The 26,975-nt window shown below is 34.6% G+C and overlaps 5 protein-coding genes across 8 annotated transcripts in view; 3 read left to right on the top strand and 2 right to left on the bottom strand.

Moving 5' to 3' along the window:
* LOC144840394 (kynureninase-like) overlaps positions 1–26,975 on the top strand; it is an 84,540-nt gene that overhangs the window by 24,368 nt on the left and 33,197 nt on the right. The gene's annotated exons all lie outside the window — the stretch shown is intronic.
* Positions 584–7,028, top strand: LOC144840392 (protein mono-ADP-ribosyltransferase PARP12-like). Its single transcript, XM_078696197.1, has 7 exons — positions 584–880; positions 1,514–1,730; positions 2,349–2,819; positions 2,962–3,136; positions 3,655–3,902; positions 4,011–4,241; positions 4,405–7,028. Exons 2-7 carry the CDS (start codon positions 1,612–1,614, stop codon positions 4,820–4,822), a joined length of 1,662 nt encoding a protein of 553 aa, XP_078552323.1. The 5' UTR covers positions 584–880; positions 1,514–1,611; the 3' UTR covers positions 4,823–7,028.
* Positions 6,583–9,306, bottom strand: LOC144840405 (acyl-coenzyme A diphosphatase NUDT19-like). Its single transcript, XM_078696214.1, has 3 exons — positions 8,035–9,306; positions 7,302–7,512; positions 6,583–6,837 (listed from the first exon to the last, which is right to left on the bottom strand). Exons 1-3 carry the CDS (start codon positions 8,782–8,784, stop codon positions 6,608–6,610), a joined length of 1,191 nt encoding a protein of 396 aa, XP_078552340.1. The 5' UTR covers positions 8,785–9,306; the 3' UTR covers positions 6,583–6,607.
* LOC144840410 (uncharacterized) lies at positions 9,165–13,227 on the top strand. The gene is made up of 3 exons (XM_078696220.1): positions 9,165–9,269; positions 9,911–10,574; positions 11,416–13,227. Exons 2-3 carry the CDS (start codon positions 9,924–9,926, stop codon positions 11,815–11,817), a joined length of 1,053 nt encoding a protein of 350 aa, XP_078552346.1. The 5' UTR covers positions 9,165–9,269; positions 9,911–9,923; the 3' UTR covers positions 11,818–13,227.
* LOC144840383 (uncharacterized) lies at positions 13,043–25,434 on the bottom strand. Of its 4 annotated transcripts, none has more exons than XM_078696187.1 (12): positions 25,213–25,434; positions 24,573–24,743; positions 23,169–24,328; positions 22,604–22,740; positions 22,103–22,203; positions 21,402–21,538; positions 20,571–20,762; positions 19,936–20,073; positions 19,464–19,599; positions 18,484–18,706; positions 17,790–17,841; positions 13,043–13,114 (listed from the first exon to the last, which is right to left on the bottom strand). In XM_078696187.1, exons 1-12 carry the CDS (start codon positions 25,256–25,258, stop codon positions 13,094–13,096), a joined length of 2,514 nt encoding a protein of 837 aa, XP_078552313.1. In that variant the 5' UTR covers positions 25,259–25,434; the 3' UTR covers positions 13,043–13,093. The 4 variants fall into 4 exon arrangements, with proteins under 4 accessions (XP_078552313.1, XP_078552310.1, XP_078552309.1 ...); XM_078696184.1 differs by lacking the exon at positions 13,043–13,114 and adding an exon at positions 17,514–17,573 and having other exon boundaries at positions 17,688–17,841; XM_078696183.1 differs by lacking the exon at positions 13,043–13,114 and having other exon boundaries at positions 17,514–17,841.

The raw sequence follows: 26,975 nt of genomic DNA, 5'->3' as shown, positions 1-26,975 counted from the left end.
CCATTCTTAAATGCCATTTTTGAATTAGTAGATTAATATTTGTTGGCAAATAATACATTGTTGGAAAGGTACACATGTCTTCTTTCAAATGCTGTGTAGACAATTAACTAATAAAAACTGAAAAAATAGGCATGTGATTCATAATTAAAGAACTATCTGTGATTTGTATGTATCTTTGCGATTAAAGAACATCTTTTTAATAATTAATCATAATTAATCAAAAGAACAATGATTAATTTTAAAATGTCGAGCAACGTTTTTTTGTAAGAAATATTTCTTGTTTAAAAAGTGGGGTGGGTAACACATAATGTCATTCATTGCGTATAAATATATATTATATATATCAATAAAATAACTTACTTCACAACTATAATTACTGTATTGTATACATCTCATGACATTTTTTATGTCACTATGGAGAATTGATGTCACAGATTAGATCACATGACAGCTTAGCTATGTTGAGAAAATGTGTAATGCAATATAATACCCTTACTATACAACGACTGGTGTAAAGAGTCTGTACCTGTATTTGGATATATACAGTGCAGTATTGCATACTGGAAAGAAGTACAAAGGAAAATCAAAGGAGAAAACATCGAAGATGAGTGCAATTGTCGCGATTTTGTTCAAACACAATTCGATAAGCGTAGAAGAATTAAGGGTTGCTGCAGCAAATAAAGGTCGCATTATAACTAGTACTAGTCATTTACTGAGGTTGGTTAATCGTTATCCAGGTGAATTGCGGATTGTTCGTGATGGAAGAAGAGAAATATGCAAGTACAAACCTGTCGATATAGAAGTATGTATGCGCAAAAACTGCAACCAAGGACCCAGTTGCATTAAACTTCATGTCACGTCTGTACATTTTTTGTTAAGGGTGAGTGCACGTGTGGTACCAACTTCATATTTCACTCATAAATCAATGCATGAATTTATTATACATTATGGAACAATATTATGTTTTCTAAATCTATTATCAATATCGCTAGAGCCTAGAGGTAGTAGAAATAAATTATAAATGGTTATATATATTATCTATTTTTATATGTCGGGAGAAATTAATTGTATTTTAGTTGGAGATGGGGAGATGACAAAATATTGGGAGACTCCATCATTATCGAGAGAGTTGAGAGGTCCTTGCTTCAAGCTTAGCCATCAGTCTTTTCTGTGTCTGACCACTTCCTGCCCAAATTCAGGAACATATACAGTTCCATTTTCAAAATTGTCTCAAGCCACCCCTACCATGGTGGTTCTGGCGATGTGTTGAAAACTCTCTTCATCCCACATTCCACTCATTTATTCTTTAAGAAAATCATGATTTTTGACCCAGCCCTCTCCCTTAAAAAGTGGGGTATTCGCACCTAAATGACTACTGCATGTTAAAATATTATGTCTCCCTTCCTTCCATCCAGTGTTATCATGAAGTTTGATCTCGACCTGAGGTCAATTATATTGACTGAATAGAATAGTATAGAAGTAGTATAGAAATGTCTAAAATGTTGTTTTTTAGGCCGATGCTCAAAGGGTGTCAGATGCCCCCACCCACATGATCTCTCAAGTCCCAGTAATACTTCTTACCTGAATTATCGTGGGCTACAAGATGTTGACATGAAGGATATTTTTCTCAAAATTCATTTCAAAGAAGGATCACTCAGTATCTGCACTTTCTACAACAGTGAACGCGGTTGTAGAAATTCAGATCACTGCAACTTCTTGCACATTTGCAGGTAAGCATCTACTGTAATTCCTTATTACTAGAGGGTGAGCACGCTTCACTCGCTCCCCCTCTAGGAAGTGTAGACGATGGTTCTCAGAATGACAATGACTTTGGGTAAAAAGGTTTTAGAAGAACGTTTTGGCTTGGACGTTCTGTTACCATTATTGAAATGCTTGATATTCGTAAAACTAAACCTACTCTGTTTCACAGTGTCTTAGATGATTAATAAAATTTTAAAGTATAGTGTTTATTGGTAGGAAGTTGCAAGGTGAACCCCTGGACTCACCGTGAACCTGGAAATTACTTCTAGCGCACAGTTGAAAATCTACTGATGAAATCAGAAATTTTGTTTCAAAACCCTTTATAACATCTTCCTAAGATAGAAATATGTAATAGTGGAAACTAATGTTATCAAATCTACAGTTACAGGCGGAGATTTATCCTGAAGTTTTTCCATTGTGCTCGCCTATGTCAGAATTAACCATAATTTATATATAGATTACAGACCCGGAAATTATCTACAATTAATCTAGTTTTTATTCAGGTTTGAAAACGCTCAGCATGTAATTTTTCTTTTTCTTATTAGTAAAATTGTTATTTAGTTGATGGCTTGGTTTTATTTTTGTAGACGATATGTTGATACCAAATGCGCAGCCTTCTGCAAGTATAACCATGATGTGTTTACAACTCACTGTAAAAGGGTTTTGTCAATGCATGGCATTTGTGTGGATCAGAGACCTATTGAAATCATACAAGATATTAAACAAAACATTCAAATGCCTAACACTACCATAGCACCATCAGCTATACCTGCAACATTACCTGGAAGACCAATGTCACCTCAAACATTATTTCAAATTCCAAGACCAATGTCACCTCCAATATCTCCTTCAAAGCAACTCACAAGTCTAAAGGAAGCAATTTGTACCTATAACATCCGAGAAAAATGTAGGTACAATGAAAGCTGCATCCGACAGCATCATACGTTGCCTTACCAGTGGTTCTACATGGACAGATTGATGTGGAAGCCATTCACAGAAGAGACTCAAACTAAATTGGAAGAAGAGTACTGTAATGTTTCTAAAAGGCACTACAAGGAGTAAGTACATACAGTATACTATTTTGGTACTGCTTTAATACTAACAAAATCAGTTATGTGAATGTAATAACTTCAACTTGACGATTTCATTAAAGAAAAGATGCCAAGACTGTAAGTTTAATAATCTTTCTCCTTGAATTAGTGAAAAAGTCACAGTTTATTTTGATAAGATGGGAAAGGACAGTAAATTTGTACGTCTATCGACATCATCCAGCGTAACCGAGCCACCAAACCATCCGTTCACGACCAAATGGACGTGGTACTGGCAAGATAATTCTGTCAATGCCAAGAGTTACTGGAGAGAATACACACAAAAGGTTATACTGTAGTCTTTAGAATAGAGCAATGCTCATGCATCATACCAACAGTCATTCGAGTACTAATATTTTCTAGCTGGTTTTCCTGGGAAATATATTCGTATACTTGTGTAAAGTGTACACTGTACAACGCAGTTCGCAATCTTCCCTAATTTACACATGGTTGCCTGAACTTTGCTAGATACAGTGGCAAATCCAGGTTATATAAATTGTGAGGTAGTATGAGAGAGGGCCATTAACAATTCTAAAATGAAGTCATGACCTAATGTCCAATCTTTTGCATTGCATTTACCACTTGGATCTGCCTATGAGATAAACAACCAAAGATTTCATTTTTAGTGTTTTTTTATCATTATCTTTACTTAAATTCAGAAATATGAATAATTATATGATTTTCACAAGGAGGTAAAACAGTACACATAAATATACAAATATTACACCTTTTGAAATTATACTTGTGTACATCACTACAGTATATAATGTTGATTTGTTTATAAAACAACAATTATTGATTACAGAGCACCGCTGAAACAGTGTCCGATACAGACAGTGAGGAGTTAGAAAAACGTTATCAAATGTTTTTAGAAGATTCAAGTTTTTCTACGATTACTTTCAATGTTGGACCACATAAATACAAATTATACTTTGACAAAATGGAGCAAGAAAGTCTTACATTCAAAACCATTAGATGTGTTCGCCGACGTCCTGCCAAACTAGTCACCAAACATGACATAGTGAGATACAAGATGGATGTTAAGTTAAACCGGTAGGTAGAGTTCATTATCAATGTCAGAATCATTCTACCAGGTTCTACCAAGAATATTATGTTAAAAATTTTCAAATCACTGTAAAACTAATAATTTGTTTTGTTTAGTTCTAAAGGGATTACAACCAGCATTGCTGGCGCTTCATCATCAACGCGCTTGCCCATTTGGTGGGAGAAAGTAGAACAGTTTGACCCACAAGCATCCTTTCAGTTAGTAGATGTAAAAGTTGGTTGTACAGAGTACAATGAAGTAAAGCTTCTTTTCAAACTAACTTGTAACCACAAGATTTTAAAGATACAACGAGTTCAAAACCAAGAATTGTGGGAAGACTATCAAAGGTTAGTTTAAAAAAAATTTTAAATCTTTGGAAATTTGTTGTCGTATGAGATACAGCATAGAGTATTGTAACAGTACCAGACCAAAGTAGTACTGTAGTAGTATTGATAAAACCTTAATAAATAGATGATTAAGGTACATGTACAATTATCTTTATTCACAAAGAAAACAAGAACGGATGATCAAAAAGTTACCACCTGGAACAACTGTTGAAAGAAGACTTTGGCATGGAACAAGAGAATACCATACCCAGGCTATTTGTCAACAAAACTTTGACTTCAGATGCAGTGGGTCAAGCTTTGGAACAGCCTATGGACAAGGAAGCTATTTTGCCCGTGATGCCAAGTTCTCAACTAAGTATGCAATTTGTGCAAATGATGGTCACAAATTTGTGTTCCTCGCCAGAGTATTGGTAGGAGAATACACAAAGGGAAAGACAAGCCACAGACGACCACCAGAAAAACTCCAGGCTGGCAATTCAAAGAGTCTTTATGATTCTTGTGTGGATAATACAATTGACCCCAGCATATTTGTCATATTTGATAATGATCAAATGTACCCAGAATACCTTGTTCAATATTGAAAGGATAACCTTTTTTCTCCTCAGTTTGTATGCTTAAGCTCTGTCTACACTATCAAACTAATTGTGATGTGCCCAAATATGGTAGTGATATTCCCAAATATGGTAGTGATATGACATCATCATGTCCATATATGGGCACATTTTTTTGTCACATAAAGTTTGATAGTATAGACAGAGCTAAAGAGGTTTGAACAGCATTAGGTACTTTATAAATCCAGGGTATTATATTATTCTTTATTAACTTCTTCAAATTATGATTACTGTATACTTTTTGATTAGAAGTAATCATACATCTGCATCCGGAAAATCGAAGGGCGTGGGACTATGCATTATGTAATCAGAATTATTGCAAAAACTGGAGCATAAAAAATAAAATATGCACCCCTGACTACGACGTACTGACAATCGATCTTCGACTGTTCTATCTACCCCTGTAAAGTATAATAACAATACAGTGGTAGTCACAAGTAGAATGGTGTATGATAGAAGTAGCAGAGTATTATTTTAATATTTAAATATTAAAATACAGAATTAAAACTAATAATTGTAGGCTAGTAGAATTGTAGTAATAATGATAATATGTTAATATTTGTGTCGTTCTATCATATTCAATATTAATCATAGTAGTGATATGGAAAAACATAATGTAATTAATTTTAATTGTCCCCTTATTTGTAATCTTAAAGCTCAGGTACAGGCATGAATTTTAAATATAATATCTGGTTAATTGTACATAAATCAAATATTTGTAACAGAAATCAAGACGAAAAAACATGAATTTCCCCTAATATGGTCAAATACAAATTTTGGCAAAATTCTGCCATAAAAACCAGGAAGACTTTTTTTCAGTAGTTAGGTAGTTTAACCTAATGTAATAACATGTCTGATGACTCCCTAGAAGGTGAAAAAAGATGGTGGATATACGGTGGATAATTTTTGCTATAGCATGAAAATAAAAATCTGAAGTTGAATAAAAATACCAGAAATGTAAAATTCAAGTTATATTACCTATATTTAGTCATCTGATAACATTTTTTACCATACCGTTTATTTTTCATAGCTTTTTAAAATGCCTCTCTATTTACAAAATTTGTGTACAAAAGAATAGAGATTTTACTGTGTAATTTGAACTATCCCCCCACTGATAAGAAAGTGCTTATTTTCAACAAGCTCGTGTAACACAAATAAAATCCCAAAAATTATGAAACATAGGGGAAACTATAGATCGATAATTATTGGAATGTATGATCAATAGAAATTTTTTGCCCGCACCTGGCCTTTAAATGAATAGAAATTAATTTTTCATCAATTCAAACCAATGGTAAAATATTTAAAAAATATGGTATATAGGTCTTTTTCACTGTTTTGTTACTCATGAACAGCTTCAGAATGGCAAGCTGTAATTAGACAGACTGACCTCTAGGATGGCCAATTCTGTCTAATTTCATGCATGGAACAACTAAACTGTCTAATTTTCTAGTTTGATAAAAAATCAATTTCTATATTATGATATTTATGACAACAATAATAGATAGCATTAGACAGACGGCTTGAAATGTAGTAATACAGAGTACAGTAGTTGCATATATTTTTAATGTACTGGTATTATTTGAGGGTGCTGATATTTATGGTACAGTAGTTTAAAAACGATGTTCAGTATTAATATTAGCTTTGTTTATTTTAATTTACTATTATTTTATATTTTTTATATTTATATATGTGCTGATATTTATGGTACAGTAGTTTAAAAAACTATGTCCGGCTTATAAAATCTATAATATTTATTCACAGCTTTGATTGTACATCACTATCTGGATTATTAAATAGAGCTGGAGCGACATGACCAAACCTTGGTATAATATTATAATATAGAGAACATTCTGTTGAGTCTATGAACACCATTCTATTTACATGTTTTGACTCTTTTAATGATTGTTCTGCAGTTTTGTTTAGAACGGCCATTTCTCCTGCATTAATTGTCTTAAACTCTGGCACTTTTGGATAAATATCATCACCTAAATATAAAAAGAATTTCTCTGGTAAATATATCATTTTTTATAAACCTTAGTGGATTAATTTCAGGTAATATGAGAGGAGGGTATATATATATATATTATTGGTAATATCATATCAGTATATATATTTTTTTCCAAAATGGTGTACGTAATCTAATCTAGTGAATAAAAAGGCTGCTTTGCATAATTAATATTGGATATTGAATTCTTATTTTAAAGTTTTTCACCATGCTTAGAAGACTTAAAATTCTCATGATACTGTACAGTGAACACATGAACTCAAAAGTGAGCGAGGCTGGCTCAGTTGAGCATGGAGATCAAGAGCATCAAAGAAATTTGAAAAACAGACCAGAATCCACTCCAAGCGTTCAAGACTATTGAGGAGTGCTAGAGAATTACATTTTTTGATTTAGATGTGCTCAACTAAAAAATAACCACACTGACATACTCTACTGCCTTCTTACCTGGATATGCCGATACTACTTTACCATCCTCACTCAGATATAAAACTGGAAATGTAGTTTCACAGCCTAGAAATGCCCGTTGAGAACTAAAATCAAACAGATCTTGCAAAATCTTAAAATTCTCAATACGACTTAGTTCATATATTTGAGGAGGTGGTAGATACACCTGTTTGTCTTGAAATGATTGCAGAGCTTCTGTTGGTAATGACCACTGAACATAATAAAAATGAATAAATCTTATTCAACAAAGAATGAAAAGAGGGATGTGGTATTTTTAACACTAAACTTCACCACAGTACAAAGTTGAAATGATAGAATCATTCAAGCAACGAATAGATGGTTGGGAAAGGATCTTAATCACATAGTACAGTATAATACGACTTGTAATTTCACAAAGCCACTCTGTCAGGACAGTTGAGAGAGTGCTAGAATTAGCAGGACTGACATGATGTGACATTTCTTAGGGGAGAGGCATCTGGTTGAAAGTCATTGTTGGCATTATACAAATGGAAATGAATAAATTAATTTGTGAAGAGACATCACCACCCTTTTGGATTCCAGCTCCAATATCTTTCTCATTAAATGAGTACTAAAGCTCTGTCTACATTATCAAACTTTATATGAAAAAAAAATGTGATGTGCCCATATATGGACATGATGATGTCATACCACTACTACCATATTTGAGCATATCACTACCATATTTTGGCATAATGTAATGTTTTTTATTAACCTTTGTCTGAATCATTTCCTGTGCATCATGCTTCACTAGCGGTACATCATTCATACAGCAGAGAAAGAACATTGTGTCGTATCTCTTCTTATTAGTAGCTGGAGTCAACCAATCACACCATTCCATCAGAGACCAGACATCAGGAACGCACTGAAGCTCACGACACAGCATTATAAACTGACTTGCATCTCCATGTACACGGCGTCTCCATTCATCGATAGTGACTTCTGAAAGACTTGGATGTTCGTAATTCTTTGCAAATGTCACTTCTGTTTTTTTATGTGGGATATCTTTGAACGACTTGAGCAAGAGTAGACCGGCTTCTTCAAATGTTTCTCGAATGGCACAAATCCTGAAGGCAACTTCTCTTGGTAATGGAGAGGTTTCTTTATTTGTGAAAACTAATGGTCTTTGACCCTGAATTGATAACATCTTTCCAAAGTCTTTTGTACTGATGCCTGCTTCTTCGAAAAATTCAAGCCAATCTGGTGAAGTGTCCGCATTATCAAGAGCACCTCCAGGAAAGACTTCAGCTCCTGCAAAAAAGGAGCTCGAATGTGTTCTCTGCATTAACAAAATCGAAAAGTCGCTTTCACGATGATGCCTAACATTGCCATCATTGATATTTCTGATCTTGTTTCTGTTTGACAGTTGTTCTTTTGCAGCAATGCTGCTACTAGATGGATGGAATATACCATTTCTTCTATTGGCAGCCACAATGAGAGAGGCTGCCTCTTTCCAGTATTTCATAATGGTTGTTACAACCTAGGGCCTAGTCCTACAGTACACCAAAACAATTAGTAGGATTACAATTTTCAATAGGCTAAAATTAAATTACATTGGCCAGGGAGTTCTTTGGCAGTGTGACATTTGGTTGAAACTGTTGACTGCTGTGGTGTAGGGAACTGTTGCAGTTGTTGTTTGTAAGATTGATCAATTAAATTGTAATTATCGCAATAAGTTTTGTATTCCCAATATGTATGTCGTGTTGGTTCGTGTCATTTATCAATTTTACTTTATTCTCTCACGTGCACTACACTACTGCCCCCATTGGCCATACCACCAGGCCTAGCCAGCCTCCTGCCGTCGTGTAGGATATCCCGGAGCGCCGGCTGTGTCGTTGCCACAAATCGCGGTCTGAGAACGAGAGAAGTAAGCCTACCCTATAGGCCTAGCCTGCTCATATTTTTCTTTTTAATATATCACGACACACGTAGGCGCGTCTAGTATCACAGGTAAGTTCTGTGATTCTTGTGTGTGTTCTTCATTAATTTTAGTGCTGCTGACAATGCACAGGCTTCTAAATCTTAGGCTGCTAGTTAGTATACTAAACAGTGTACTGCTAGCTGCTGTATTTCTACTAGAAAAAGGAGGAGTGGGTAGCGGGACGGTTTAGTTCAGCTAGATAGCTAAATACGCTAGGCCTAGGCTACTGTAGGAACAGCCCACTAATGATTCCTAGGGTTAATTAATTAATTTTGTTTACAGATTTATTTTATCATCATGCCTTTTACTATTTATTAGTCAAATTTAATTAAATACATTTATTGTCATCCTGAATTTTTTAGTTATAGGAATAGGAGATATGAAACAAATTGTTATTTTTTAAAAATCCTTTACGAACAGTAATTTCACTGTATAGTTAAATTTTGACATTGATTTGTGAATCTGAAAATGTTAGCACTCTTAAAAATCATACAGTTATGTAGGCTTTTTACAAACATGTGCAGTAATTTTTTTCTCATATGACACATGGCTGGTCGCAACGATTTTCATCTCTGCAGAATGGCTTCCATATAGTAGCACATTTTTTTTTAAATTATTATTTTCCCCTTTTTCTTCTATTATTTAAAAGTTCAAGTATTTCTTATTGCAGGAATTTGTAAAAAATGGGTGACAGTTTGTATGGTTCCTCTAGGAATTATGACAGCCTTCATAGACCAGTTTCACAAGAGGAGGCAAGCAGTACTTCTAATAGCGAGTTTGCCTACAACAGCCTTGTGTCTAGATCTACAAGTTCTTTGTCATCACTTTCTGAATCAGAACAGAACGCAGAGTTTTATGACATTGTCCTTATTTGCAGTGAAAGAGCAAAAAAAGAACGGGATTTATTCTTGACGTTTTGTCGTAAACAACAGTGGAAAGTGTACCTTCCATCTATGGAAAAGTTATTGGGGGAGAGGCGATCCGCCACATTTAAACGTGGATTTGATCATAGTACATACATCGTTGTTTTAATCACATCTTGTTTTCAAGAGGATGTCTGGGCTGTGGAACGTTTACAAATTGCGTTAATAAAATCAATTGAGGAAAGATCTCTAAATGTTATCCCAGTATTATTTGGTGACTCCAGTTTACTTCCATTTGAAATGTCTGCAATTGCTAATGTCAAATATAATGAAGAATTTTTTGAACATGTGATGAAAAAATCAATAAAAACAGATACCCGTATATTCAAACAAAGTCAAGAAGATTGCCGCTTCCAGTCAGCTCAAGGCACTGTGGCTACACCACCACCAGCTTATGAGATTGATTCTTTGGTAAATTTTGAAGAATATGTACACTGCAAATAAAAACATATGATGTTCCCGGGTGTCTAGAAAACTCAGATCTTGGATATATTTGACTTTCATAGATCCAGAAAACTCTAGATATCAATATCTGACTTTTCTAGTTCCAAAATGGAACTAGAAAACTCAGATCATCAAATGATTGGTTGAGCCTTGAATTGAGTTTGCTTAGCTAGGCTAGGCCTAAATGCTAAGCCTACATTTTAAAAGGTGTATACTATATTTCTTTATGATTTAAGTCGTAGGCTGCTACTACAAGTTACAATAATTATTATTATTATTATTATTATTAGTAAGAAAACGTCCACTGTAGTATTTCAAACAAGCTACCCTCTAATAATAATGGAACGATCCATTTGATGATCTGGGTTTTCTAGTTCCATTTTGGAACTAGAAAACTCAGATATTGATATCTGAGTTTGCTAGATCTAGAAAACTCAGATATCTGAGTTTTCTAGATCTAGAAAACTCAGATATATCTGAGATCTGAGTTTTCTAAATCTGAGTTTCTAGACACCCGATGTTCCCATCCCATTTTCCCTGCCCCTCCCCCATCCCATTTTTTCAGCTCTCCTAACCCAATTTTCTCTGCTCCCCCATCCCATTTTCCCTATCAAATATTCTAAAACCTTGTCTTCACTATCAAACTTCATGTGACAAAAAACTGTGCCCATGGACATGATGTCATATCACTACCATATTTGGGCATATCACTACCATATTTGAGCACATCACACTTTTTTTTGTCAAACTAGTTTGCTTAAAATTGCCATTTATACAAATAAATTAGTGTTTTTTGTTTTGTTTGTAGGATTCAGGAGAAGGATGCTCAATAAGTAGTTCCTACTCGGAAGAGTTGAACAACATGTTGACAGAAGCATTGCCATCAGAGGTATCACAGCAGTACCTAACCACCAAGCAATTTCAGGGGCTCTGTATCTCACTTGATGTTACTGACCCAGGCTTGAATGATTGGAGAGGCCTAGCAACCTCATTGGAGCTCACTTCTTCTCAAATTAAATTGTTAGAAGATAAGCAAGCTAGGACATCTGATTACAGCCCTACCAAACAGATTCTTGATGTGTACTTTAAACGTGATAAAAACCTCGACAAGTCCTCAATACTAAAAAATCTAAATGAATTGTTTAGACAAATGAACTTTGGTAGAGGAATACAGATTACACAAGAAGCTATTGAGACATTCATTGGATAAAGACTGAATTATGCAGTTGAATAAATATTATGTACCCTTTTTTACAGTGAAATAATGTAGCTCTAACTTAAGCTCTGTCTACACTATCAAACTTTAAGTGACAACTAAATGTGATGTGCCAATATATGGACAAGATATCACTACCATTATTTGGGCACTCATACTTTTTTTTGTCAAACTAGTTTGATAGTGTAGACAGAGTTTTAAACATGACCATGACAGAAATGAATGGCACGAAATAGTGGAACAAACATAAAGGGTAAATTAACAGGCACAGAAAAATTTTGAAACGCCCTGTGATATATTGATTAATTTAGAAATGAGAAAGATGAGGAAATCTGCAAGATAAAGCTTCCACAATCACCTGCATGATATGCTGATGTCCTAACCACCTGCATAATATGCAGATGTCCTAACCATTAGACATGTTATGGTATAATTGTTCAAATTCAATGAAGCTTAAAAAATATATTTATAAACTTGGTACTGTCTGAAATTTATTCCCTGCCCTCCTATTAGAAATGTATAAGTCTGTACCATAATGACATTTAATTATTGTGTACACATTTTAATATTTAGTAAGTAAGTATACATATTTTATTAGTACAATATTTTTTTTTAATTGAAAATTATATTCTAGTTAATTTAAATTAATTTCTACAGTAGAATAAAGTTATTAGTACAGTATTATGCTTGTCGTCATAACATCTTTTCGAGATAAAATGAGGCGAAGAGCGAACATTAAACTTACCAATGTACTAGTGGGCATTAGTACTTTACTGTATTATAAATAAACTATGAAATAAGACTGTACAGTACTTATTTATTTCTCTCCATGTGTTTAGTTTTAAAACCCAATATTACATAGCCTTTGTGCTTCGGGAAATATAATCCATCGAACAAAATATCATTCCCTCGGGGATGTAAAATCTTATATTTAACCTCTAAACTGGCAATATCTGTATAATATTAATCAATGGCTCTTCAGTGAGATTTTTCTTTTTTAAAGTATTTATAATGTTTGATTTCACATAAGTTAATAAATATAAGGATTTCACTTAAGTGGTATTTATTTAGATAGGTGAATTTTTAAGTGTGTTTACCCAGGGAAGAGTGAAACAATTCCTTAGCCTAAGTGTAATATGAATACAGCAACTGGATTATAATTGTTTTTGTAACATGTTTATATTGCAACTAATAAATACTTACCGAAAATTAGTAATGGTGCAATCATAGTCGAGTCATGGTGACCTTAAAATCCTTAACTAAAATACTGCTACTGCACCTCTTCCTGTACCTATGGAAAAATATCACTTTTGTTAAAATTGTTTGTCATTTTAGAATAGCATTTTATTCTTAACATTTGTTGTAATTTTTATTTGGAATCATGCAATAAACATTTTTAGCTAATTTCAATGTGTGTGTTATTTTTATTAATAAATATTCACTATAATCATGGACCTATAATTTTATACATCCACTGTATCTATAAGCTGTACAGTTTCATAGGCTGTGATACATACGTATTGCATATGGTGCCTGTATCATAGCTAAGACATGATACAGATGTGATACTGAATGATACAGCACTGAGAATCGGGTTCCTTTCGTTAATCAAACTAACATACCTGATTTTTACCTTTTCATGTTCACAAAATCATTATATTGTACGATGCTAGCATCCTACACCAATAATTAATAACAATATCATTTCTCCTCACTTTTAATTACTTAAGACGACACAAAAAAACCAAATAATAATACTAGATTTTGGCTGAAAACCTGTTTTAATTGCAATTCAATTATGTATTAATGATATAATTAACATTTGCAGTATTATCACCAAAATGTGAATAACTTGACAAAGACAACATAAGAAAGTCAAGGCATAAAATAAAAAAAAAATGTTGAGACAATTCTGAGCATCAATTGTTAAAAATACAAATGTGTTAGGAGTTATCTTGAGAACTGATACATTAGCAGACCAGTGGCGTGTAACGGTTATGCACGCTCATTGGCTAAACCCTGGGGACCAGAAGATGAGCAGTCAAATGCAACTACCCAGCGTTGGAGGAGTGCTAAACCCTGGGGACCAGAAGATGAGCAGTTAAATGCAACTACCCAGCGTTGGAGGAGTGCTGAACCCTGGGGACCAGAAGATGAGCAGTCAAATGCAACTACCCAGCGTTGGAGGAGTGCTAAACCCTGGGGACCAGAAGATGAGCAGTCAAATGCAACTACCCAGCATTGGAGGAGTGCTAAACCCTGGGGACCAGAAGATGAGCAGTCAAATGCAACTACCCAGCGTTGGAGGAGTGCTAAACCCTGGGGACCAGAAGATGAGCAGTCAAATGTAACTACCCAGCGTTGGAGGAGTGCTAAACCCTGGGGACCAGAAGATGAGCAGTCAAATGCAACTACCCAGCGTTGGAGGAGTGCTGAACCAGGTGCCCTTTTCCTGCATTATGCCACTGCAACAGACACGCACCACATACTAATGGGTGGGAACATACCAACGGGTGGGGACACACACCAATGGGTGGGGACACACACCAATGGGTGGGGACACACACCAATGGGTGGGGACACACACCAATGGATGGGGACACGCACCAATGGATGGGGACACGCACCAATGGGAGGGGACACACACTAATGGGTGGGGACATGCATCAATGGGTGGGGACACACACTAATGAGTGGGACACGCATCAATGGGTGGGGACACACAGTAATTGGTGGGGACACACAGTAATTGGTGGGGACACACAGTAATGGATGGGGACACACACTAATGGGTGGGGACATGCACCAATAAGTTGGGACATGCATAAATGGGTGGGGAAACACACTTACAGGTGGGGACACACTAATGGATGGGGACATGCATCAATGGGTGGGGACACACACTAACAGGTGGGGACACACACTAATGGGTGGGGACACACAGTAATGGGTGGGGACACACACTAACAGGTGGGGACACACTAATGGGTGGGGACACACAGTAATGGGTGGGGACACACACTAACAGGTGGGGACACACACTAATGGGTGGGATAGGCTAAAATAGAACACTAATAAAATGAAAAGAAAGTTTATAAAGGCATAATTGATTTTTGAGGCACTTTGGTAATTAAGTTCTAACTACATATTTTTTCTAAACTAAGCTATACGTATATATGTTTATTTTAATGAGTTGATTTAAGTAATTTAACAAGTTTTATACACACAAAAAATGAATACAATTTGAATAAAGTAACACATTTGAATAAATTAAGTCCAATTCACTCACTATGACGATACATATTATATAAGAAAAAATGTATTGCTATACAAATATATTTAAAAAACAACGCCAGAATATGTTCTACAGTATACCTTATTTCCCAGAATGCAACATTTAAGTTCTGTCCCTTTTTTGTGTATAAATTTAAAATTGTATTGTCTCTCTGAAGAAAATGTTTTTAAATGTTTTTGTTGAATAAGTAAATTAACAAGTTTTATACAAAAAAAAATGAATAAAATTTGAATAAAGTAACAAAATAAGTCCAATTCACTCACTATGACGTATACATATTACATAAGGAAAAAATATACAAATATATTGATAAAACAACGCAAGAATATATCATAATAAAAAATTATGAATACAATATACCTTATTTCCCAAAATTCAAAATTTAAGTTCCGCTCCTTTTTTGCATATAAACTTAAAGATGTATTGTACCCCTGAAAAAAGACATTTTTTTTTTCTATGGAAGTGATTAAACTGATTAAACTGCGAAATGGCCTATTCCAAATCTTTGTTAAATTAATCTTCATTTTTCATGTTTTTGGGGAACACAATACCTCTTTAACATACGGATATGCAGATGTTTGGCAAGTCAGTATGCAGTATGTTGAGAAAATAATACTAGGCAAGTATTCTACACTTACACAATGCATTCTGGGAAATAATGAATAAAGTTTAGCTACTTAAAGAAATGCACACTATCAAGCAAAATACGGTATTTAAAAGAAATAAATGTTATATACATGAACGGATTCTGGTTCAACAAGAAAGAACATTAGCATATGAACATTAAAAAAGAACACAGAAAATATGAACATTAAAAAAGAACACAAAGAATAATTTTTTTAAATACAACAATTTAAAAAAACTAATAATTAAAAAATAAAAATTACAGTTGTACTGTAACATGGACTAAATTAAACATTATGTTAAGTACTAAAATGTGTTAATTAAAAATTACAGTTTTACTGTGATGAAGGGACTAAATATCAAAATGTATTGGCATAGTTTTTTATTTCATTATTAAGTAGTTGCCATGTAAGTAGTAGGCACTCTTTGTAAACATTAATCTATAAAACTCTTAACTATAAATTCAAACACAGGAGTATTTGTTTTTAGTACCTCTCATGGTAACAATTCAGAACTGAAGTCCACTGCATAGTGTTTAGCCAAAACAATTTTAGGCCAGCGGCGTAACTGCTATGAGTGCTCACTGGCTAAACCCAGGGCCCCCAAACACAAGGGGCCCCAGAGAATGAGCAGTCCAATGCAACTACCCAGCATTGGAGGGCCCTTAGGAGTCTTTGCTCTATGCGTTATGCCACTGTTTTAGGCTAGTCAGTCTGCCTTTGTTGTTGAAAATTGACATGATCATTTAGCAATACACAATAACTATTATTATAATATTAGTTAAGGTTAGCAAAAGATATACATATGCTAGTGAAATTAAATTGGCTTGCCTCTCGTTATTTGAAGTCAGGTTTTTATACTACTGTGTGTTATTTAAACATAATCAGTGCATCTATTGGAATAGTCTGTATCTGAAATTCATTCATTGTTAAACATTTTTACACTAGCTGCATAATAAAACTACTAGTACATTGTTTTCTTGTTATATATGATTAAGTAATGAATTTCTTATTGTTATATCTTAATCTTTATACGTTTTATTTTAAAACATTTTTCCTAAATTTAAATTATTACATACTTCTTTAGTACACATTATTGGCTAAAAACAATAAAATACAATAACTTAAAAATAGATAAAAATAGATACAGGCCTAAAATACACAAATATGAAAGTTAAACAAAATGTAAGGGGGAAAAAATACAAAATTATTATAAACAAATATTGTAAATCAACAACAAAATATTGCTTAAAACTACCTACACTGTAATGGTATCACCCTGTTAAATGATCATGAAATCAGGTAACATTTATAGGCCAATTGGCTACCATAGCAACCAAACACACACAAACTGTTAGAAACCCAAGATAAAGTGAATATTTTTTTTACAATTTTGTTTTCTTAATGTTGCAAAAAATTGTTTAAAAACAGTAAAACATATTTTTTTTAATTCTATGTTTACATTAGCATAGTTCTCATGTCACTCTTCCTACTCAGAGTATTCGGAAGACAAATTTTTTTTATTATTACGGTTACAATGGTAATGCATTATAGTATTTTATACCTTGCATTTTAATTGTGGCTTGCTATATTTTGAATACACAAAACAAATGTTTTAGCGCCCTCAATTGTAATGGTGAAGTCATAGGTTAACAAACGATTGTCAATCAATTTGTAAACCTGTTTAAAAGGCTGCCAATTTTGTTTTCTGAGATTTAAATGGCTGTAATTTAATGTTCTGCTATTTAAATGGCCCTCATTTAATTTTCTGATATTTAATTGGTTCTCATTTAATTTTCTGAGATTTAAATGGCTGTCATTTAATTTTCTGATATTTAAATGGCTCTCATTTTATTTTTTATTTAAATGGCTGTCATTTAATTTTCTGATATTTAAATGGCTCTCATTTTATTTTTTATTTAAATGGATGTCATTTAATTTTCTGAGATTTAAATGGCTGTTAATTTTCTACGCTGTGATTCAGTAAGTTCTGGGTGCCAGAAGTCTACAATAAGAATTAACCTAAAGCTGTCACCATTATGCCAAACCTCATGCTCAAAGGAATCATCAAATATAAGCATCTTGCCTTCTTGCCACTTCCTATAAAACAAGAAAATGTTTAAATTAAAGCTGAAAGATACAATTCCACAGAGTGACACTGCAGTAATGTGAAATGGAATTTTGCTTAGCCTAAACAAATTAGTTAACTAATAACATGTTAATTACACTATAAGAAATCTAAAAAATCTGAGTTTTGTCTTATAATACAAAAAAGTTTACAAACTAAATATAGTTACTTTACTTATTCAGGTATACTACAGTATCAAACTTTATGTGACGTGCCTATATATGGGCTTGACGATGGCAAATCACTACCATATTTGGGCATATCACTACCATATTTGGGCATATCACTACCATATTTGGGCATATCACTAACATATTTGGGCATATCACTAACATATTTGGGAAAATCACTAACATATTTGGGCATATCACTAACATATTTGGGCATATCACTACCATATTTGGGCATATCACTAACATATTTGGGCATATCACTAACATATTTGGGAAAATCACTAACATATTTGGGCATATCACTAACATATTTGGGCATATCATTAACATATTTGGGCATATCACTAACATATTTGGGCATATCACTAACAAATTTGGGCACATCACAGTTTTTTTGTCAAAATAGTTTGATAGTGTAGGCAGAGCTTTAAATAATCTTACCTAGTTTGATCTTTGACCCGTATGCTAAGGCCGTCTGGTACCACTAACCCTAGATGACTGCGCAGTCTGCAATTGGTTGGCCCGCAGTGCGCCCATATGTGAGTGCCTGGGTGCAATACCGAAAACTTCACTTGACCTCGCTTGTTACTAGTTGCCATAGGAATCTGATCAATGACTTCACAGGTTTTTGGTGCCCTCTTGCAGTTAGCATCGTTTCGTTTACCTATTGTTAAAAGTGAAAAATAGCAGTACATCAATCAGGATTCAATACAAGTTATTAAGACGGTTGTATTACGATAATAAATAGTACATATATTCCATTTATTATTATGACAAACACATCAAAAATGGTGGTTTGGAAAATTTTCTGCTTTTAACCTAGGTTATTTCAAGATTTCGGGACTTTCTTATTTTTCTTTTCTTTATTTCAAGCACATCCAACATGCCTTTAAAAACTCTTTAGATATAAATATAGAATTAAAAGCACATTAAAATACAAAACATGAAACATACAAAATGGCAAACTTAAATCGATTTAAGAATTTTAGACTTAAATTTGGACAAAGTGTAAAAAAAAATATCGATAGTCTTATCCTTAATAGAAAAAGCTTGGATAATCTTTGAATGAAACCATTTTTGGTTACGCTGACTCGACATCCTATCCATATTGACTTAATTCTCAATTTTCTATAGAAATATCTTACTGTATATTATAGTTGTGACTGATTATCTTTTAGAAAAGGAAATTTCATGATTTCAAATCAGGATTCCACTCACAAAAACGATTCAAAATAAAATATATTAAAAATAATATAATTATATTTAACCTTTTAAAGATTTTAATGTTACTCTTTTATACTTTTACCATTTATTGTCATTTTTTAGTCTGTTTTATGTACGTATCTTTTAATCGGATTTGATGACAACCAACATTTCTTTATTTTTGATGAAGACAAATAAAGTTTCTTGTATCTAGTTACCTCGAGTGTACAAGGTAAACTGTTTCCAGTCACCACTCTCCCGTAGGTTCTCAACCTCAGGTACGAAAGAGCCGGTTTTAGGATCCATGTTGGCAACTCCCTCATCACGTATTACTTGCCAATTATCCTCAAGAAGCTAAACACACACAAACAACTATTATAAATAATCTGTTGCAAACTTTTCAAAATAAACATTTGATACTATCCTTAAGCTCTGTCTACACTTTTAAACCGTATGTGACAAAAAAAGTGTGATGTGCCCCAATATGGTAGTGATATGACGTCATCGTGTCCATATATGGGCACATCACTTTTTTTGTCACATAAAGTTTGATAGTGTAAACAGAGCTTAATGATATGCAATTATAATCCCACCCCCACAAATTTGATACTGTGACTATACTTGGTCATTTACAGTAATAAGCATAGCCTAGAATAAAAGAAAACATAAAAATGATATGAAATCACTTACTTTGACAAACTTGGCCACCTTTGCAGAATGTGGGGTCCACCATGGCTTGGCTGTTAAAGAATCCACATTGTAGAGTGACCGTTGCCATTTAGACAAAAAGAAGCCTTTTTTTGCAGCTGAACTATATACTTCGTAAGCCTATAAAGAAACAATAATAAACATTTATTTATTTTGACCAAACGGTTCAAGGCTCGACCATGAAAAGACAGAAAGTCTCTTCGGTTAAGGACTAGAGGTCCAGTATACACATCTGGCTCGTGCGCACTTTAAAGAAACCCAGTGCACCTTTCAGAAGAGTAGGGGTTACCTAGGTGTACTGTTCCATCTTAGCCACTTTCGTTAATAATAGGTCTGCATTGTGGCTGCTGTGCGTCTATCGTGAGAACCTAATCCAATTGTCCTCAATTGAGGATGAATATTATCATCATCAAACATTATTCAAAGATATAGTATTGCTAAAGCTCTGTCTACACTATTAAACTTTATGCGACAAAAAATGTGATGTGCCCATATATGGAGATGATGATGTCATATCACTACCATATTTGGGTACATTATACTTTTTTTGTCAAACTAGTTTCATAGTGTACACAGAGCTTTAGTCTAAATTAAGAAAAACCAAATTGACTTAATACCTGTTCTACTCTTCCCAGTCTATATAACGCATCCCCAAGATGGAAGTAGTATTTTCCTTCTTTCGTTCCTTCTTCTTCCGTTGCTATTCCCTCCGTCAACAGTGGAATACTTTCCTCATAATTTGTCTCTGATTTGAGGATGAACCCAAGATGGACTTTAGCATGACCGTCACTGGGAACCACTTCAAGAATCTGAGAAACAATTGACAAAAAGTATACAAAATTAAATACAAGTCGAGAATACTGTTAAAAAAACAGATACATATTTTACAGTACATACACTACATATACACATACGGTTAAAGCTTGGTTCCCACTAGAGACACAACGCAGTGACGTATGCGTAACGCAAGCTAGTTGACCAATGACAAGCGGCAGTTCGAATTATCCATTGCTTGTGATTGATCACCTAACTTGCGTCGGCTTACGAACCAAGTGCAAGAAAAGGTCTTAAGGCCTGTTCATACTAGGAAGGTCGATGACAAACGACAGACAGATAAAAATACAGAAATCAAAAGAAGTTCTAAAAGTTTTCATCCTAGAACTATACAGTTAGGATAACCATTTATACACATCTTTGATGAAAATAATATTTATACCTATTCTCTTTGGACCCTTTACCACATAAGGCTGCTAAATATTTATATGGAATATTTATTATCATTGTTATTTATCATCTTGTTTCTAATTTAAATACTCTAGAACATTATTGTGTGGAATGAAAATTATAACCAGATAGGAAATTTACATTCAAGTAGTGAGCATTGCTATTTAGACACAAAAAGTCTAATGTCGTATAATGAAAAATGGCTGAAAATTAACAAATAATACCTTTTGAAAGATTGGTTTTGCTGCATTGTTGTTGCCTTTTATCAAATATGTAACTCCCAGTTCACGTAAAACCTTAATATCATTTGGAATTCTTTTATTTAAATCTTCCAATACAGATATTGATTTCATGGAATTTCCTGAAATAAAAAAATAAATTTATTAGTATAGGTATCTCATTCTTAAGCTCTGTCTACACTATCAAACTAGTTTGTCCAAATATGGTGGTGATATGCCCAAATAAGGTAGTGTTATGACATCATCATGTCCATGGGCACAGCACATTAATTTGTCACATGAAGTTTGATAGTGTAGACAGAGCTTTATTCTATAATTTATACTTTAAAGAAGGAGGATAAGTTTAAAATCTATTATAATAAAGTATATTAAGAGATTTAGTCCTTCTCTGAATAAGTATGATGAATAGGTGCTGTAACATTTTTTAAAAACATAGGAGCTAAATAGGGAAAGGGAGACAAGCATTAAAAACAGAATATACAGAGGTCCCAGGAGAAATTGCACCTTCAACAGGAAACCGGGATATTGCATCAATATTGTAAATAGAACTGAAAGAAGGATCTTGTGTACATTTGAGGCCATTAGTCTGTTTGTATTAATGCCATTGTGTATGTAGTATCTCTAGACAATCATTATACTGTATATATATATATATATATTATATGATGTCATCATTACTGATTTACCTAGAAAACGTAGCCTGTCTGCTTGTGCAATCATTGCCTCTTTCAACACTTCATTAGGACAGTTTGGTGCCTTGGCTACCTCATCATAAGCACTTATACAACTATAAAAATTAAAATTTGTAATAAATTAAAAACAAAACCTAATATGTTTGGCAATATGAAAACTACTGTATTATTGTAAGACATATAAAAACAATAGTAACGGCTATGAGCACTTACTAGCTAAACCCAGAGGCCACAAAGCTTATGGGGGCTACCTGAGCAGTGCCCTTAGGACTGGAATTAAAACATGCCAAAAAAGCTAAAAACTCCAGCGTTGGAACTTGGAGGGCCACTTAGGCTTCCTAAACCTCAAGCCTCTGCATTACGCCACTGTATGCGTAGATAACAAGGCCAACAGCCATAAGTCGCGTGCTAAAACGCATAGTGATACCGGACAGACCGACCGACAGTGAACTATAGAGTCGCGTCCACGCGACTAAAAACATTTAACCAACTTACGATTTTAATAAGTCATTACTACGTTGCTCATCAGCAATGTAGTACAATGCGTTAGCACGACCTAGACGTGCTCGTGGACTAGCTGGGTGTGTTGTTAAAAGCTTCTCAAATCGTCTCAATGCAGACTCATATTTTTTCTAGTGAAAAAAAAAAAAAAAAAAAAGATTATCTACAAATTATTTAAATGGCTTTGTTCTTTTTTCCAATTCATATTCATCAACTCTACGTGGCCTTTTGCTAAATAACAAAGGTCAGTTATTAGCTGATTATGAGTCATTGACCTTTGACACTCTTGAACTTCAAATTCAATGACAATAATCCAGGATTTTGAAATTCTATTCAGATAAAAAAATGACCACAATCATCGTTTTAAGGAAATGTTTTCTAACATTTAAAAATATTTTCTTAAGCTTTGTCTACACTATCAAACTTTATGTAATAAAAAATGTGATGTGCCCACATATGGACATGATGTCATATCACTACCATATTTGGGCACATCACACTTTTTTTGTCAAACTAGTTTGATAGTGTAGACAGAGCTTAAGAAATTTAATGAACAAACCTGCACAATAAGGTCTTCACAAAGATCCAGTTCTTTTTCAATGGCTTTATCGTAAGTATTGGTTCGCCCAACCGAAAGTATTTCTTCTTTTGTATTCTTCTTTCGTTTCTTTTTATTTTCTTCTTCAGCCTTCAGTTGTTCTTCTTTCTTTGGCTCTGGTGCCTTTTCTTTCTTTGCTTCTGGTGCCTTTTCTTTCTTTGGCTCAGGTTCTTTTTCCTTCTTTGGCTCAGGTTTTTTCTCTTTCTTAGATTCTGGTGCCTTCTCTTTCTTTGCTTCTGGTGTCTGACCTTCTGATTCCTTCGACTCAGATTCTTTTATTGGTTTAGGTACTTTTTTTTCCATTTTGTCCAACTTTTCATTTAACTCCGGTATATTATCTTCTTTTGGATCTTTCTTTGCTTCTGATGTCTTTTCTTTCTTTGGATCTGGTGCCTTTTCTTTCTTTGGCTCTGGTGCCTTCTCTTTCTTTGGCTCTGCTGCATTCTCTTTCTTAGCCTCTGGCGCCTTTTCTTTCTTTGGCTCTGGTGCTTTCTCATTCTTTGGCTCTGGTGCTTTTTCTTTCTTAGGCTCTGGTGCCTTCTCTTTCTTTGGCTCTGGTGCCTTCTCTTTCTTTGGCTCTGGCACCTTCTCTTTCTTAGGCTCTGGTGCTTTCTCTTTCTTAGGCTCTGGAGCCTTCTCTTTCTTTTGCTCTGGTGCCTTCTCTTTCTTAGGCTCTGGTGCCTTCTCTTTCTTTGGCTCTGGTGCCTTCTCTTTCTTTGGCTCTGGTGCCTTCTCTTTCTTAGGCTCAGGTGTCTTCTCTTTCTTTGGCTCTGGTGCCTTCTCTTTCTTTGGCTCTGGTGCCTTCTCTTTCTTAGGCTCTGGTGTCTTCTCTTTCTTTGGCTCTGGTGTCTTCTCTTTCTTTGGTTCTGGTGCTTTCTCTTTCTTTTGCTCTGGTGCCTTCTCTTTCTTTGGCTCTGGTGCCTTTTCTTTCTTTGGCTCTAGCTTCTTTTCTTTCTTAGGCTCTGGTGCTTTCTCTTTCTTTGGCTCTGGTGCCTTTTCTTTCTTCGGCTCTAATTTCTTTTCTTTCTTTGGCTCTGTGATTTTCTCTTTCTTTGGCTCTGGTGCCTTCTCTGTATCCTTCACCACTCTGTCAGTTTCTGAATCACTAGCTCCATTAAATTCTAAATATTATTAAAGCACATATTTCAACACTATCACTGTATCAGCATTTAAAATTATATTATTAAATATATACCCACACCGAATATGTTTTTAGTTTGAAACAAAATACATTGTAAATTTGTATTAATTCTTACATAATTCTTTTACTATAAAATTTTTATTAAAAGAGTATGTTAATAATATTTATTTATTGTCATTTTGCCATCTAAAACGAGATATACATGACCAAGTTTCTCTACTTACCTTGTTGAAGCTGCTGAATATCAATGTAACCAAGATGCACCGCAACACCAAACCCGACAATAAGAGCCACAATGAGCAATACTACAAACTTGGTCAAACTACTTGAAGAAGTACTGTCTTTGTCAGATTTGGCTGTCTTGCTCTTGCCATTTTGTGAATTACTTGCATCTCCTAAAATATACAAAATACTTCAAATTACAGTTACAAAACACAAAATAATTGGTATGGATTGGTATACACTATAATACCCCAGCCCAGCCTGTATAATGTATTATCATTATTAATCATTTTGATAGATTCAAGATTCATTTGAAATAGTCAGGCCCTAAGATTAATTTCAAAATTGTTACTCATCAAAACTAGGCCTATTAAGCCTATATTTGTCATAATAGTATTATGACAAATCCTAGCAAGCATAGCCTACTAAACGATAGTAGTAGTAGTCTTTAGCCATGTATTCTAGGTAGGCCTAGCCTTTCCCTAATAGTTTAAGTTAGTAGGCCTAACTAGCATAGGGCCCTGCCGGGTGAGGGCATCTGGCGGCCGGGCAACTGAGGCCAGATACTAGCTTAGCTAAGTAAGGCCTAGGCCTAGGCCTAGGGACGCTAGAAAAAGAGTTGAAATAAAGTGGTTCACTAACCTTTACCAGCTTTATCCTTAATACGTTTTCTTGCTTTAGGTGGCATGGTTTATTATTGTGTCCTTTTTTATATTATAAATGAAGATTTCTCTTTTGAAGACTATCTATCCAGCCTATCTATCAATCACTCTTTCGTCGATCTTCTTCTCCCTCCAGGTCGTCAGCGTATACATGGAAAACACCGGTGTGACACAGTCGCGACAAGAGTCCACGTCGCACTTTACACACTGTGGTTTCGTGTTTGGCATGGACGACGGACCACCGGAAAAATGTGAATATTTATATTGAGGGCGACAAAGCGAAATTATTTAGGATCAGAGGAGAGTTTTTTAAAAAGAGTTAACATTTAGGAAATTTTATTAAATATTACGCCAATCCTTAATCTAGCTAGGCCTAGTAGGCTGGCCTGGCCAACACATTTATGATCTAGGCCTAATAAGAGTATTAAAAAAAGCATTGTCCTTACTTAAAATCAATAGCCTAGTAGGCCTAGGAACTTGCCTTTTTCTAGACTCAATATAAAACGGATAGGCCTACTTGTTTTTGTAGATTACAGAGATTACTTAAATTAATTCATATACTGTATTGCCATTGAATCCACTATTATAATTGTTTATCTTTATTTAAAACCCAAATTAAGAATTGTTGTAATTGGTTCTTTTGGACCTTGTCGATGTTCTTTTGTCTTGTTTTATGTATTCCAGTCTGTAAATAGCGGGCTCCGCCACGGCGCTGTTGATTGCGAATTGAAATAAAATAAAATAAAAAATTAAATTAATAATATAGGGGGCCTAGGCCTAGCCTAGCCCAGGCCTAATTAAGGTAGTAAGGTAAGTACGTCACTCTACCTAGAGGCCTATTCTATAGGGCCTACACGTTCATAGCATACATGCTAGACGGTTACAAAAGAAGATATAGCCTCAGGCCGGGGGCCTAGCCTAGCCTTCTACTAGCCTAGGCTAGTAGCCTAGTAGGCCTAGTAGTAGGCCCTACTCTAGGCTAGGCCTAGCTAGGCCCTGGCTATAGGCTCAGGCCTAGGCCTAGGTCTAGGCCTAGCTAGGCCCTAGTAGTAGGCCTACCTACTAGGCTAAGGGCGCCTACTAGCATAGGCCTACCAACTCCAGGCAAAGGCTTACGTATTAAGAAATATATCCTGATGCACTTACAAATGTGTCCAGTAAATATTTCATTGATAAGTAGGCTAATGTGTGTGCACTCGACTTCGCGACTGGATGATAACTTTTTACCGCCGGTCCGCGCCGGACCACCACCACCACCGCTGATGCAGCTCTTCTGTGATTGGTCAGTAGTTCGTTCGAATCGTCTGCTACTATAACCACGTGCTCGGAGGATAAACCAATCAAATCACAGAAGAAACTAATCGTCGTGAGGATTTGAAACACCCACAAATTATATTAACCGATAATTAACGATAACAATTAACCTATAATTAACCGATAAAGATCCTGTGGTTTTAATCGATTCCACTCGAGAAACATAAACCAATAATTATCTCATTAAAATGAGATAATTATCGGATAAATGCGATAATGTTTTTATTTTTTAACCATTCACCTGATTGGGCACTTGGTTGTTCGATAATGACTGATCATGCAACTTCATTTTTTTAAATCATTATCTGATTGGTTGAACAAAATAATTGATAATTGTTTGTTATGGACGCGGATACACAGCATAAGAGAGCTAAAATAACTGAAAAATCACACACAAAACTACATTTAAAACAACAATAAATTTATTCT

Source organism: Antedon bifida, chromosome 4 (assembly GCF_963402885.1).
Source record: "Antedon bifida chromosome 4, ecAntBifi1.1, whole genome shotgun sequence".
Classification (NCBI taxonomy): Eukaryota; Metazoa; Echinodermata; class Crinoidea; order Comatulida; family Antedonidae; genus Antedon; species Antedon bifida.
This window is presented reverse-complemented; position numbering and strand designations above follow the sequence as displayed.